Raw genomic sequence first — 15,087 nt, forward strand, 5'->3', positions numbered from 1 at the left:
TCGTTTCTTTTATTTCTTTTTCTTTTTCTTCTTTATTTAATTCTTCCTCTTTCCCGCAAAAATCTTCACCTTAATGATTGAAATTAAAAAAGAGAAATTGCAGAAATCTATCTTCTCCCTAAATGATTAAAAAAATATTCAAATCACTTTCCTAAGATACAATTTTTTTAGCCTTTCAATTCTTTTAATTTTGGGTTTTCATCTTTCCTTTCTAGTTTCTCATTTTATTCCCAAGAAAATATCTTAAGATGAAATTGTAACCAGATTAATAATCATCAATTAAAATTTGTGACAGGTGGCATCATACAAAAAATCAAAATTAATTTTTGATGCCTTTTAAACCTTCACCCAAAAATATGCAATTACAAACTCAAAAAAAAAAAATTCGTTGAAATGGAATTTCTATTCGGAAGAATGAAAGAGAGAAGAACGAGAAAAAGAAATAAAAGAAAGGAAAACAATTTCATCTTATGATATTTTCTTGAGAATAAAATGAGAAACTAGAAAGGAAAGAGGAAAACCCAAAATTAAAAGAATTGAAAGGCTAAAAAAATTGTATTTTAGGAAAGTGATTTAAATTTTTTTTAATCATTTAAGGAAAAGATATATCTATGCAATTCCTCTTTTTTTAATTTCAATCATTAAGGTGAAGATTTTTGTGGAAAAGAGGAAGAATTAAATAAAGAAGAAAGAGAAAAAGAACTAAAAGAAAGGAAAATAAGGTAAATGAAAAATCAAAATAATGCAAGTGCAATTTTGTTCTAAAGGGGGTTAAGTGAGCAAAATTAAAGGTCAAGAGGTAAACTGAGAAATGGGATATTCTTTAAAGGGATAAAATTTTATTAACCCTTGAATCAATGATTCTTCTTTTAACTGTTTTAGAGAATGGCAACTTATTATTATTTTTTAGTAGTAAATGGAAGGGGTAGAACCCAAGACTCATAGTTATTAAATCTAATCCAACAAGAAACCTGACAAAAGGATTGAATCAATGGATCACTAGTTCAATTTGTGAGTCACTGATTGAACTTGTGAATTATTAATTTAATATTTATAAATATAAAATAATAATTATAATATATAATATATGATAAAGTGCTTTTAAATACTAATTATTGTACTTAGAAAGATATACAATGAATATATAGATATTAATAGAAGATTTAATTTCATTTTATCATACTTTTACATAAATAAATAATACAGTCAAATATAAAACAAAATTATATCATTTGTTTTAAAAAAATATATAGCATTATTTTTTCTTTTGTTTAAAAACAAAGTAATTTTTTAACTACTCAAATATTGTTGATTTAAAAATTAAAAGGATTAATTATATAATAAAAAAGTAAACAAGTTTATTAAAAATATATTTAGTTATCAAATAAAAACTAAACAAGTGATGAAATTTTAGATAAATTTTATATACACTAACAGTGTTTACAATATACATTATCATGATTAGATGCACAACACATTTATAAAATTTGAATTTCAAATTCAAATTCAGATTATATATCATACATTCAATGATGAAAGTGTATACACTGTCAATACATAAAAGATTAATCCTAAAATTTTATATACGTTTAAATGAAAGTCCAATGTACAAATCTCATTACAAGCATATATACACTCCGTTTCAAACACAGACCACAATTGTTAAAAAACAAGTTTTCGATTGAACCACTAAGTCAAACAAATTTATTCGAATTTGACCTAGTCAATTCATTGTCCAATCAAACTAAAAACCGTGCCCAATCTAATGACCAAATTATCAGACTACCCAATAAACTGCTAGGCTAGGCCGAGTTTAAAAACTATGCCAAGACCTCCTACCTACGATCTCTTTCCCCTACCACCCAATCCAACCCTTCCCCTAAAGAATTGCAATTTACATCTCTTTAAGAATCTTGATGTAGTTATAGAATCTGTCGTGTCGAAAAAAAAAAAAAAACCCTGATGTCTCATTTCTACACAAATCTCATGAACCAAGTACACAAAGCACACATTTCAGCAGAAAAGAATAATTCAACTGCATGATCAATACGTTGCATATAATCCACAATTGGTGGCTGATATGTACCAAGCGGTTTCGTTGTTGTGTGACATTATTGTAAGATAAAATAGCAAAGGCTAGGAAAATTTTTAGACTTGAACAATTGAAATCTCAAAACTTCAACTACGCACAAGATGAACAATAAATCACTCAGATGAATGGAGATATTTCTGGAGCTCTCCTACATGTCATGGAAACTCAATGAAGTTGCAAAAATGATCATCTTTGTTACCATCAGCGCTAGGAAGCATTTCAGGACGACTGGACAATCTTAGTAAGTATTCCCACCGGAAAAGTACCATAATAACCCTTACACAAGACCCCTTTGCTTGAAGACATCAAATATCGCGGCTCCAATTTTGGCTGGAGACTCTACAACAGTAACTCCAGCTTCCTTGAGGATCTTGATTTTGTCCTGCGCTGTACCCTTCCCACCAGATACAATAGCTGCACATCCAAACGAAAGATAACTAGGACAATTGTACAAATACAAACCACTGAAAATACCATAGATTTAGAACACATTTATTCATGCATTATAGCTGCACTTCTAAGAGATTTCAAAATTAATGCAAGGTGAATTACTCGTATAATCACCTTGGTTAGTAAGCAAAAAATTTTTACAGCTATATATACAACAAAGATCTCAGTATCAAACTACAACATTTATCCCACCCCAGAATCTGTCGAATGTCAGGTGGTCCACCTAATCATCATTCACAATTTGAGCTTGGATCAAAGTACCAATCTTTTGCCATTTTATTACGACAATTCACCAGCAGTAAATACTTTTACACTGTTAACATATTTGGACATAAATCTAGAAGTCAAACACTTCAAAAGCAGGCTGCATAGGAAGGAGGGATGGACCCCGCGCGCGGGGGGTTGGAAGATGAAGGGGGGAGAGAGAGAGAGAGAGAGAGCATAGTTCATATTTATACAGAGGCTTCATAACTGGACTTCCTTTGGCTTTGGGTCAATGAAATCCGGACTCCTTGTGACTGCACTAGTAAAACTACAATACCAGGATCCGATCATACACAGGTTTTCATAGAACAAAAGAATTAACCTAAGCAACTTTTCTGTTTTAAAGCAGATTTGAATAACAAAAAGTCAAGGCAGTATAAATAAGGATGACACTGTTGGCTTCAGTTTTTTCAATTACAGATTACAATGTAAAGAATTTCTGCAGATGCATCTACAGAAAGCAAGGACATAAACTTGGAAATTCAGTTTTCTATAACCATCTTCGATAGTCAATATTAAGAAATGCACTCCACTTTAAATTCTCAAATTTGAATAATTATGTAAATTATGTGACACATTATTGCTACTACTGGAGGAAATACCCTCACACATTAAGTCATGCACAAATGATCAATAAAAACTAGTTTCTTGTATTCTTTTTTCAGCTAACAAGACAGAAAAACAAAACAAGAAAAACACAAGATTGGATCAGCCCCACAAATTTCATAAAATACCTAAGCTCTTCTATGTTGGAAATAAACAAAGAAATGATCCTATTCTCCTTCTAGCAACAAAAACACCAAGCTTTCAGCCATGTCCTAATGCAACTGGTGGACAGGAGAGAGATCAATGAAGATGGAAAAGAGGAATAGAAAAGAGGGGCATAAGAAAAGGATTAAACAGATGGTTTACTTCTCAACCCAAAAATGGTACTAAAATTTTACATTCAAAGTGGAATAGGATCTCCAAGAGCAGAGCAACACAACTCTCTAGAATTTAAAAATATCTGTCCATGAGCTCATAGAACTCTCAAAGGATATCACCAATGAAACTAGCAAAGCTGTTCCTTTCACAAAAATGGCATCCTCAACAACAGACCAATTCTAACCAAAGTGTACATAATAGAACTACCCATAAGCCAGAAAAAGAACTACCTTAATCACAGTACAGGTTTTCCATTAAATCAAGATACAAGATTCTATGGGTAAATATCTTATAAAGGAACTCAGCAGAATGTAACAAGATCATTCCATGATGTATATGTACAAATATACAGCATTGACCTGGGCCACTAAATAGTATACCACCTAATAATGTTGCTAGAAATCATCAATATTGCCATTAGGACCAACAAGAAAAAGAAGACAATTGAAAATTCATTATCTTGATCTTTAGTGCACAGAAATCTTCAGAAAATCATAAATTACCAGTAGATAATTATTAATGGAAATCTAAATTGTTGTTGCAACTGGTAGAACTTAGGCCTAGAAACCAGGAAACAAAAGTTGCAGGCATATCGAGACAACAGAGCTTGATTGCATACAAAACCATAAGGTAGTTATAACGAGCGAATGTTAATTTATGCAGGCAATTCAAATCATGTCTCTTCACTTGCAAATCCAACACTCCAAAATTAGCAGTGGAAAAAATTTGCATAATTAAATGATTTTAAAAGGAAACAAAAAAAAGTTAAAAGAATAGAGAACCACCATTATGTATGCTCCTTTTATCCTGAAACAAGTAAGAAATTCAAAAATTTCGTGCTTCACAAGTACTACATTGCGTCATTCTGTGTTTACCGCTTAATTTGAGAGAAAATCCAATCGACAGGATCACGAATGGTACTAAGTTCATTTTGATGTCTTTGGGCTATCCCAGGAAGCTTCAGAATGTGCTGCACTTGCTATGTTTTGGGTAATAAAAAGCAATAGGGTATAGCAGAGCATCTCAGGCCTTAGAGAAACCTCCATGGATTTCTAAGCAATAGACTTGTTTTATATGTTTCTCCGGAAGTAGTTAGATTATTGCTACATGCAATCTTGGCTGAATATTTTGTTTCAATGTAACCTGTAAATGTACTCCCTACTGTATGCAGGGATTCCTCTAAAGAAAAAGACTCATTTTATTCCCTCATTCTAGTTCTCCACCTTTTACTGAGGTCAAAAGTTTCTCTCCCAAAAAATGGAGGTATTGAGTAATGTAAGTACAGTTAGTTCACAAATCCAATATATCAACAAAAAATAAGCAAATATTGAGAAAATTCACAACCAAAGCATATAACACAAAATAAATAGTCTCATTCCTTGTGTTTTCACCTCCCTGGCAATGAAGAATGCTAGAGAACTTAAGAATAATGCAAAAGACTAAAGCAGACCTACTCTTTTGAGTACTGAACAATCAGTTTTGCCAGGACACAACGATGGTGCCAAATACAAGGATAAACCATAACATTGAATGAAAGTAAAACCAAGACAATACCTCCAGCATGACCCATTCGTCGACCAGGTGGAGCAGTGAGTCCAGCAATAAAAGCAACAACAGGCTTCTGAGTCCCACTTTCCTGTTAAAATTAAAAATAGATCACATTTAAAACCTTTTTAAGTCAAACACATTAAAATAATTCAAGTTTTATGAAAATTAAGAATTTAATACGCTTCAGAGGAATTAGATTTACATTTTCTATTATTCATACCACATTGGAAAGGGTATGCACAATTTTTTGAGACCATGAGAAGACGAAACTATCAACCCAACAGCCATCATACTTTCAATTCTCCAATGCCAGACATTTCAGATTTTCCCTGTCCACCATACCATTAATACTCACTATTTCTAGTTACAGTCCTTGTCTGAATATTTAATCTTAGTAATACAGGCTGATAATATTTAACTGGTTTTTTCTATTAGCTTTGGAATTCACATTACAAAAAAGCCCAAACAATGTCCTCAAGTTTGTTACTGATAAACAGGCAAGCAAAGAAAACTCAAAACTAGGAACAAGCAAAGGCATTACAATTTCAGGGCACGGGCATGTACACCACTGTCAGCTCTAAATTGTTTTTGATGGACCAGCCACAAAGTTCAAGTAACAATTAACTTCAAGCCCTTGTTGAAATCCATTTGTTCCAGAGTAAATTAATTTACAACTCATGGAGTTTAAAATCTGTGTTTTGCAACCAAAAAAGTAAAAATAAAAATAAAAATAAAATGGAGGTTATACTCAGTTTTGCAACCTAAAAAATAAAAATACATATAAAATCTATGTACTGCATTCCTTCCTCAAATCCAACATCCAAATCAACCAATCTAATCACAGACTTTCTCCCTCTAATACTTCTGTTCTGTTTAGCCGAATATATTTTCTTTTGCACATAGAAATTTTATTTTGCTTGGTCTTTTCTAAACTTTGAGTTAGTTTTTCAATTTCCTTTGTTTTTAGGTCTTGTATTGCTTATTGCACCATTGTTTCCCAATGTGGTTATAGCAGCATTCCGGGGTGAACTAAATTTCCATTCCAAGCTCCATGATAGTGTATGATACATATATCGGCCAGTACTACATATTTTTTCCTGAGACAAGTTTTAGTGATTTCAGGATTCCTTGAAGTTAGAGCTGCTATATCAGAACAAGGACCTTTGGCAATTACTGATATTCAACACAAATTTAGGTTTTTAAAAGGGTAACATGAAAATAAAGGGTAGATTACAAAAATCATATAAGCCTTGAACACCTACTTTGGCTTCCTAAAGACTTGATTGATAGCTAAGTCAGGATGCCCAGACGGCAGTCATAAAATGATATGACATATGACATATGACATATGTAGAATAAGTGGTATTGACTTCAACTTTTACCCCAGGAAACAACCCCTGACCTGATAAGCACTAGCACCTGGTTTAGTTGCCAGTAAAGTAAGGTGATCCAGTAATACGATTTCTAGTAATTTAATTTTCTCAGAATTTAGATATCGGTAGAAAACATTTTCTTGTTTGGATATTTCAGAAAAGTGGACGTACATGAGTACCTAAAGTAATGTGGATAGTCAAAACTGCTCTTAACTAGGGTTAAAATGAACCACTAAACAAACCAAAAACACAATTATGGAATAAACCTCAAAAAATCCACACTAAAAAATGTAATATTCTATTCATATAAAGAAATTTACTGTACTAGAAAAAGTTGAAATTGAGAAGAACCAAAAAGGGATCCAAGAAATGGAGCATCATTGGCATGCAGAAGTTGAATAACAAATTATGTTGTTTAAAAACTTAACCACGATTTCTACACTTATGATGCAGAATATGAAGATCAAAGAGCCAACACACAGTGCAAAACCCAAGAGGCAAACACCATACAAAGTTATCTTCATCACCTTTTCCTCGATATCCTTAGTCATCCTCTTTTCTTGAATCTGCTTATTATCATCTTTTTTTTAAATTTTTTTTTGGATTTTGGTGAAATAATCCCCTCCATCATATTCTTCTCAGGAATCAACTTCATCTTCCCTTCTATCTATTCATCTTCTTCCCATCTCATCAACTTCTCTCCTCTCTTCTCCCTCTTTTTTCTGTTTTCTACATTTTGTTGGGCTCCGTTTGCACTACACTGATTTCATAAGCAGAACTTGTTCAAAAACTAGATACGAATGTTGAGCAATACCACATCTGAAATTTTAGCTTTTCAACCCCATTACTGATTATTTTGTTCTCTGGTATTGAAAATCAATGTAAAAATTTGGTCATTGGTTTCTTTTCAGTTCACATGGGGCTTGATTTGGACAATTTTTGTTTGAAATTGTTTTTGGAGGAAAAACATTTTGGAAGCCAGATTAAGCTCAGAGCTCAGGCCTTTTCTTTTAGAGCTCAGCAAATTCAAGGTCAAATTCAGGTAGGGACACATTAAGTTGAGCTCAAGCTCAAATTTGTTGATATTCAGGCTCAACTCAGCTTGTTTGCCCCCCTTCTTTTCTTCATGACTACTTAGGCTGAAAGCCGACATGTTCTCCTTAGTACAACACCATGGAAGTTATATATAAGAACTCAGTTTCAGCAATGTCGCAGTCAAAATAATAGATAGAGGAACTCATGAACCGCATGTCCAACTATGAGCTTCGGTCATTTGAGTCCTTTTATTAAGTGAGAAAAAAGACTACGACCTAAAGTTGGGAATAAAATTCCTGGTATTTGATGTTAACATCCCAGTTTTTAGGGACTTTATTCTTGCCAAAAAGTCATCTTACAGAACAAACACCACAATTTATTGGAAAGAAATGAAAACACTTTTCTGGTCAGAATCCTTGGCTCATCAATGACGCCCAGAAGTAAAATCACAGAATCCTATATCAGAAAGGAAATGAAAATAAATTTGACACTACACTGGCCAGTTAAGAAAGGATGCGTTCAGTTGTAAAACCCAAACTGAAGACAAGCAAGAAAGACATGTTAAATTTACATTCATCTTCTTCGTACAGATAACTCAGTTATTGCTAATCAACACATGGTTTCTCAAATGAACCATAGAAGTCTTAAGCTCATGATTAAAATCAAGCATTCAAAAGATTTTCAGGGAATCAAAAAATGAAAAAGCAGTCAATATATGAAAGCCTTTGTCCCCATAGATTAAGTCTCACCTTTATGAACGCTGCAGCATCCTCTTCTGCTGTACCACCAATTTCTCCTATGAGAACAATACCTGGACCATAAAATATATACATTAGTAGATCTTAGCATATCCATTTGCTTTTCCATAATCTATATAAGTTACCCACTTATCTTTTTAAAACAAAAAAAAAGGGAAGAAAAGATGACCAATCTTAAAAACATAAACCAAAAACTCAAGCATAGGCCTCAGTCATTTTAAGTGCTAGAAAGTAAAATATTAATGCCAAAGAAAAATAAGACACGGAAGGTGTGCCATCAGAACATAAACCACAGAATACCAAAAGAAAGGACAAAAGCACCAAGTGGCTTCAACTCCTTTTCATTTTTGGCAGAAACAGTATTTACTTACAGGGCTGAGGAAAAAAAATTGCAATATGACAGCAGTGGCTTCATTTCTTAACACAAGAATCTATTTACGTGCTCTCCAATTCCTTTGACTGTGTTCCTGAACTAAATCTCGTGAGCTTTTAGTAAACAGTGGATTTTGTGTGAAGCAACCAGAGTGAAATAGAAGCAGAGCAGTTTCAGCTCAGGCCAACAACAACTGGCTCACTTTATAAGTCCAAATATTAACAAAATTCTAGTTCAATCTTTCGATAAGAGAAATGGGAAAACATAGTGTGCATATTCACTACATTGAGAGGATAATGAAGGGTCCAAACCATTTGTTAATTGCAATTTGCACCGCATCAAGAGTGGCAAGTTAATGACAATTCCTCTACATTGGTATACATGAATGGATGATAAATTGTACTAAGATGAAATAAGTTTTCATGTGTTTTACTGTTGAAATATATATCAGATCCTCAGCCAGTCAGCAACCACAATTATTTAACAAGTTTTCCAGATTCAGAATATTCCCATTTCAGTTCTAATTAATAGAAGTTTGAACAATAAACAATACTCAAAGAGAACATTTTGAAAAAACGCATACAGCAGACACCAAATAAAGAAACTACCAGTCCAGTCATATACCGAATCTGCTGTCTTGTGTCTTGCATAAGATGTAGTTCTCAAAGACTGAATCCTATAAAGCAACTATTTTTAGAAACTTTACTTTTTTACGTGAAATTTTTTTGTAATTGCATCAAATTGACAGAGATTGCACCAATATATCACAGTATCAGAGAACCTCAACTTACATTTCCTCTACATGGGGTCAAATAACAATAAATAGAAGCATAAACAAGTTTTTCATATGTAACTGCAAATTCTGTGCCAGTAGTGAATTTAAGTGTTGAACAGTCAATTGACATCAATCTTGCTTAAAAGAAAATACCTTCAGTCTGTGGATCAGCAACAAACTTCTCTAAGCAATCGACAAAATTGGTGCCATTAAAAGGATCTCCACCAATACCAACACAAGTAGACTGCCCAAGACCAACAGCGGTTGTTTGGAAGACCTAAAATTTACAGAAAAACAAGGTCATTCAAAAATTTTACAACGGTGTTACTATAATGAATTTATGCAAATGCTCCAAGGATATGATCTAACCTCAGGTAAAGAGAAACTCAGACTCCAAAATCAAAATGAATTTATACATATGCTCCTAGGATATGATCTAAACTCACGTAAAGAGGAACTCACGCTCCAACAATCACATCTAAAGCATACTTAAGGTAGGTTACAAGGAGTTACACGTGAAAAGCACTACCACAACATCAGGTACCAAACATTATCACCGAATCAAAAAATCAGTTGCGAACTCCCTAACAATTAGATCTGAGAGATAGAGTTTCAAAAAATGAAGTTTCTGAGAATAAACTTCATTAACAAATAGATAGCTTTGGCAGCAGATTTGTGCACAAAAATAACCAGGAAAACACAATCAATTGAATGTAGAAAATCCTATATTAGCATATATGGTGCACTAGACATCTCTGTTTTCGGACTCTGATTGGATCACATCTTCTGATTTTGAAATTAACAAGATATCTATCACAAAATACTCAAGAGACCACAAAAAACTGATACAAGGGGTTCAAAACTCAGCACTCAGCAGATATTCTAGGGACACAGACAACTAAAGATTCAAAACAAAGATAAAATCCACTTGTCTTTTTCCTTCCAGCATCGCATCCATTTTCAGGGTTAACAAGAAGCCACACATTCATCCTACAAACCTGGTAGATATGATATTAAATTAACAGAGAATTTATGTCCAGAAAAGAAAGCTCACCGCTTCATAAGTTAGTGTACCGGATCTAGAAACGATTCCAACACGCCCTGGTTTGTGGATGTATCCTGGCATAATACCTATTTTGCATTCTCCCGGCTTAATAATACCAGGACAATTTGGTCCAATCAGCCGTGTTTTTGACTGCTTCTTAAGAGCAGCCTTCACCTTTACCTGCAGCTCAAAATAGGAAGTCCGCACTTAAATAAAGGCAACCAAAGTTGAAAGAACAGGCATTGAACAAAGAAACAACATACAAAAAAAAATGCCAAATATACAGCAGAAACACTTCTTTTGTCACATTGATTTCTCAACTAAATATATGCAACCTTCCCTCCAAAAAAAAGGAAAAAGTAAGGACAACAACATGTACATATTGCAAGTCTGTATGAATCACAGACATATACGCGGACATGCGCATTTGAGCATCTAAAAGCAACATTTTAAAGTGTGCATTGATCACCCCAAAATGCTGACTTAACTGTTTCAACATTTTTTTTGTCTGTTGATAGAAGCAAATTCCATATTCAGTAATCATACCACAACAAAAAGTCACCTCCAACGAGAAGTTGGAACTTTTACGGCAATTTCAATCTCACTATTCTGGAATTATAAAATTTTTCTATAAACTACTTATGAAACTACAGATCTTATTTTCCAAAACAAAGTGCTTTTTCTAAAGCATAATCAAGGATCTATTGATTTCAGAAACATAATGTAAGCTCTGTTTGATTATCAAGTGTTGTAATTCAATTAAGTCTTATAATATAGACCGATAGCAGGAACAACTGACATAACTTCCACAAAACTTGACCATTATTTTCTCAAAAAGAGAATCCATACAGAAGAATAAAATCACCAAAAAGACAAGTATAGATGCTAGACTATATTTTGTAATCAGCAGTTTCAATACATAATGGCTAAAAAAACTTGGTGAGATCATTTGTTCCTCAGGTAGAGCAACAAATAGAATGGTGGAACTAGTCTACCAAAAGGAAGACACAACATGCATAACACGTTAAGATTGAATATCACTAACTTAATCCAGCCTATTTCGCAATGATGAAATGAGCACAATCCCAAGTCCTTAAACAAAACCCCAAACAATGCGCAGCTCCAAACTTGATGTTTTCTCGACATGAAAACAATACTCCTACATCTATTTACATAAATATATATCAACCTATAGAACAAACCAATGGTAAGGATACTTAAATTAAAACTCATAAGCAAAATATAATATCTGGACTTCATTTGTAAATTATTGCCAGTGCATAGGTAATTGAACCATACTTAAAACAAACTAGACTTTCTTACTAAAGAAATATACCACTGAAATTACTCACTTGATCCTCAGACATCTAAGGCTAGGTTTCCAGCATTTTTTTTAAACATTCAAGATCATCCAAACCTTCATGATAGACAATTTTGACAGCAAGAAGACAGAACACACTCTAACACCATGTACCACATCCAAAATAAGTTAAAAAAGCTAATCAATATTCTTTGATTATGATCTAACGAAGATCTCTACCACAATGGCAAACCCAGCAATTGAAGACATTCTAGGATCAAAAAGACCAGAAAATCTTGCTCAGAAGAAGCTAAAGATATGCTATAGCAGCTTGTTCAGTACCTTGACATCTCCATGGAATTAGAATTTGTATCAATCATAAGTAGCTAGAGCAATGATTTCAGATTTGGTAGCCCTAACACAGATAGGTTATACAAATTTTAAAACCATGTCATTTAAGATCTCCACCCTGAAAACTTGCAACCTTGTGCAAGTCCATATTACTGCCTTCAGCTTGTATCAACATAAGGAACTATGTCTCCTAAAGCAGGCCAAGATATTAGACTGATTGACGTGAGCATCACGGTATGCCAATCTGAAATAAAGAGAATTGATCTTTCTATAGCTCAATAACATATCTTTGATCCCGAAATATTGCAATGTTGCTAGTCATACGTGTAGAACTAATTCTGGAATTGGGCACAGTATGAAAGACCTTTTAGTTATTAGGAATATCTCTAAATCATGCAGAACTGCACCTAGTCATACGTGTAGAACTAATTCTGGAATTGGGCACAGTATGAAAGACCTTTTAGTTACACTGGGAATATCTCCAAATCATGCAGAACCGCACCATTAATATTAAAGTACAGCACTCAAATTATCCTGAAGATCCTGACCACTGAGTCTGCCGGGTACATCTTAATTAATTAAACCCAGGCTACAGTCCAGAAGCTGCTCTGACTAATAAATTTTCCTCTATCCATGTAAAAAAAAGGAGGTAACATCATGATAATTGTAACAGAATAATAAGTCTTATGTGATCAGTTTTCCTACAAAACAACAGAATGCAGTAACAATCAGCCAAACGTGTAACTTAGTTAAGAAATTCTCAAAATTTTCCAAAGTTCAACTTAGCCAATCTTGTCATCTAGCAATAGGATCTTTTGACAAATTCTCCTTGAAAGTGAAATTTGTTATAAGACTAGAAGAGGTGTAAACACTAATATGCAAGATATAACTTTCCAACATATCCCTCCCTCTTGTTTTTCTTTAAGAAAATTTCTAGGTAAGATTTTTCCTTTTGAAAATTTACTTCTTTTTTATTAGAAACTCTATGGTTTTTCCTTTCGAAAATTTACGTCTTTTTTATTAGAGAGACTGGCTTTACAGCGTTCAACAGAGAATCAAATGTACTGCTGCCACTTAAAGGAGTCTCAGTGGAAACTTTACATGCCTAACAAAATAGACCTTTAACTTTGGTCAGGGACACCAAATTTCTTTGCATATATCATTCATCACATACATAGCATAATTCTTCTTTTGGGTCAAAGTATCTTTTAAAAGAAGAAGAAGAACAATGTGAGAAGGTTAGATGCCCAAGAAGGTTATTCTCCTGCGAATACTAAATTGAATCTTGAGATAACAAATTTTTCAGGTCTTTTTAAGGAAAATGGTAGATCCAACAACGGTTTTGCAACAGATCTCAGCTGTTACAAAGCAAAAGGCACGCTCTTCAAACCAATTCCAACTATTTTGATATAGTAATAGAAAAATTCTCAATAAGGTCACCCACAAAATCAAACATCCATTTTTCGTCTCATTCTTTGATTACTTCAAAAATGAGAGGGGGGGGGGAGTAAAAACAAGCTGAAAATTACCATATCATGCTGAGGAATTCCTTCTGTGATGCACACAACCAAATCTAATTCAGCCTCCATTGCCTCCATAATAGCTGCAGCAGCAAAAGGTGGAGGTACGTAAATGACCGACGCATTAGCCTTTGTTTCAGCCTTAGCTTCTGCAACAGAGTTAAAAACTGGAAGTCCCAAGTGTTCTGTTCCACCCTTCTTTGGAGTAACCCCACCAACCTAACAAATATACCAACAAAACATGTGGGAAAAAATCAACTCCAAAAGAAAATGTAGAATTTGAGAAAAAACTTACAACCCATGAAGTGCAAGGTACACAAGACAGAGAAATGCAAAATTACTTGGCAGAATCTTTTCCATGGATCGATAATTAATTACGCAATCTAAATTCACGAATGAATATTTCTCATTGTCTGTTTCCTTTTCTTACCATTTTGGTGCCGTACTCAATGGCTTGTTCGGTGTGGAAGGTCCCGTTTTTGCCGGTGATTCCCTGGCAGATGACGCGAGTGTTCTTGTCAACAAAGACGGCCGCCGGTGGCGGCGGCGATCCGAAGTGGCGCAATTGCTGGGATTTCCCATTAGGGTTTTGCAGCAGCTTCGCTGCCAAGTTTCCGATCAGTGATTTCGTTGTTTGACGAGCCATCTCTCTGTTCAATTCTCAAACACACAGTTGGGTGCGTTTTTGTGTGTGGGTGCCTTTTTTTTTCCAGCGGAATTTTCTTCTACTGCACCAACTTGTAGAGTTATGTTTTCCCACCCGGAAAAAAAAATTGTATCGCTCCTGGTCAGTGCCAATGGTATATTCCTGTTTATTTAAAAAGAAAAGAATAAATGGACGAAAATGGTCACTAAACCACCTAAACAAGCACGATCGGATGAATTTTTTTTTTTGGGCAGAAATGGTCACTCCACTCCTTGGGCCTTTTGGGTTATACTAGGCATTGTGCCCGCGAGTTTCGGAGGTGCCTCGTGGGTGCCCATTATTGATTGTTTAAGAGTAATGTAAAATTTATTTAATAATTAATATTTAGAGTGTTTTATATGATAGTAGGGTTGGAATAATAAATAGAGGAACAATATACTGGATTAATATATTTATAAATAGATATAGTAATATTGTTGTGATTTGTATTTAATTTTTTAAGAGTAACAGGATGTAAATATTATTTAAATTAATGGACTGTAAATCATTTTTTAAGAGTTGAGATAAATTAATAATTTGAAATAATTTCGATATGTTTATTTTTATATTGTTAAATATAAGTGGAAGTAGAAT

The 15,087-nt window shown here is 33.8% G+C and overlaps 1 protein-coding gene across 1 annotated transcript; it reads right to left on the bottom strand.

The window, feature by feature from the left end:
• Nucleotides 1–2,011: 2,011 nt before the first annotated feature.
• LOC113719204 (succinate--CoA ligase [ADP-forming] subunit alpha-2, mitochondrial) lies at nt 2,012–14,638 on the bottom strand. The gene is made up of 7 exons (XM_027244328.2): nt 14,239–14,638; nt 13,818–14,027; nt 10,647–10,817; nt 9,746–9,869; nt 8,436–8,497; nt 5,285–5,366; nt 2,012–2,506 (listed from the first exon to the last, which is right to left on the bottom strand). Exons 1-7 carry the CDS (start codon nt 14,452–14,454, stop codon nt 2,370–2,372), a joined length of 1,002 nt encoding a protein of 333 aa, XP_027100129.2. The 5' UTR covers nt 14,455–14,638; the 3' UTR covers nt 2,012–2,369.
• Between the last annotated feature and the right edge of the window lie 449 nt (nt 14,639–15,087).

This window comes from Coffea arabica, chromosome 11e, assembly GCF_036785885.1.
Source record: "Coffea arabica cultivar ET-39 chromosome 11e, Coffea Arabica ET-39 HiFi, whole genome shotgun sequence".
NCBI classification, from domain to species: Eukaryota; Viridiplantae; Streptophyta; class Magnoliopsida; order Gentianales; family Rubiaceae; genus Coffea; species Coffea arabica.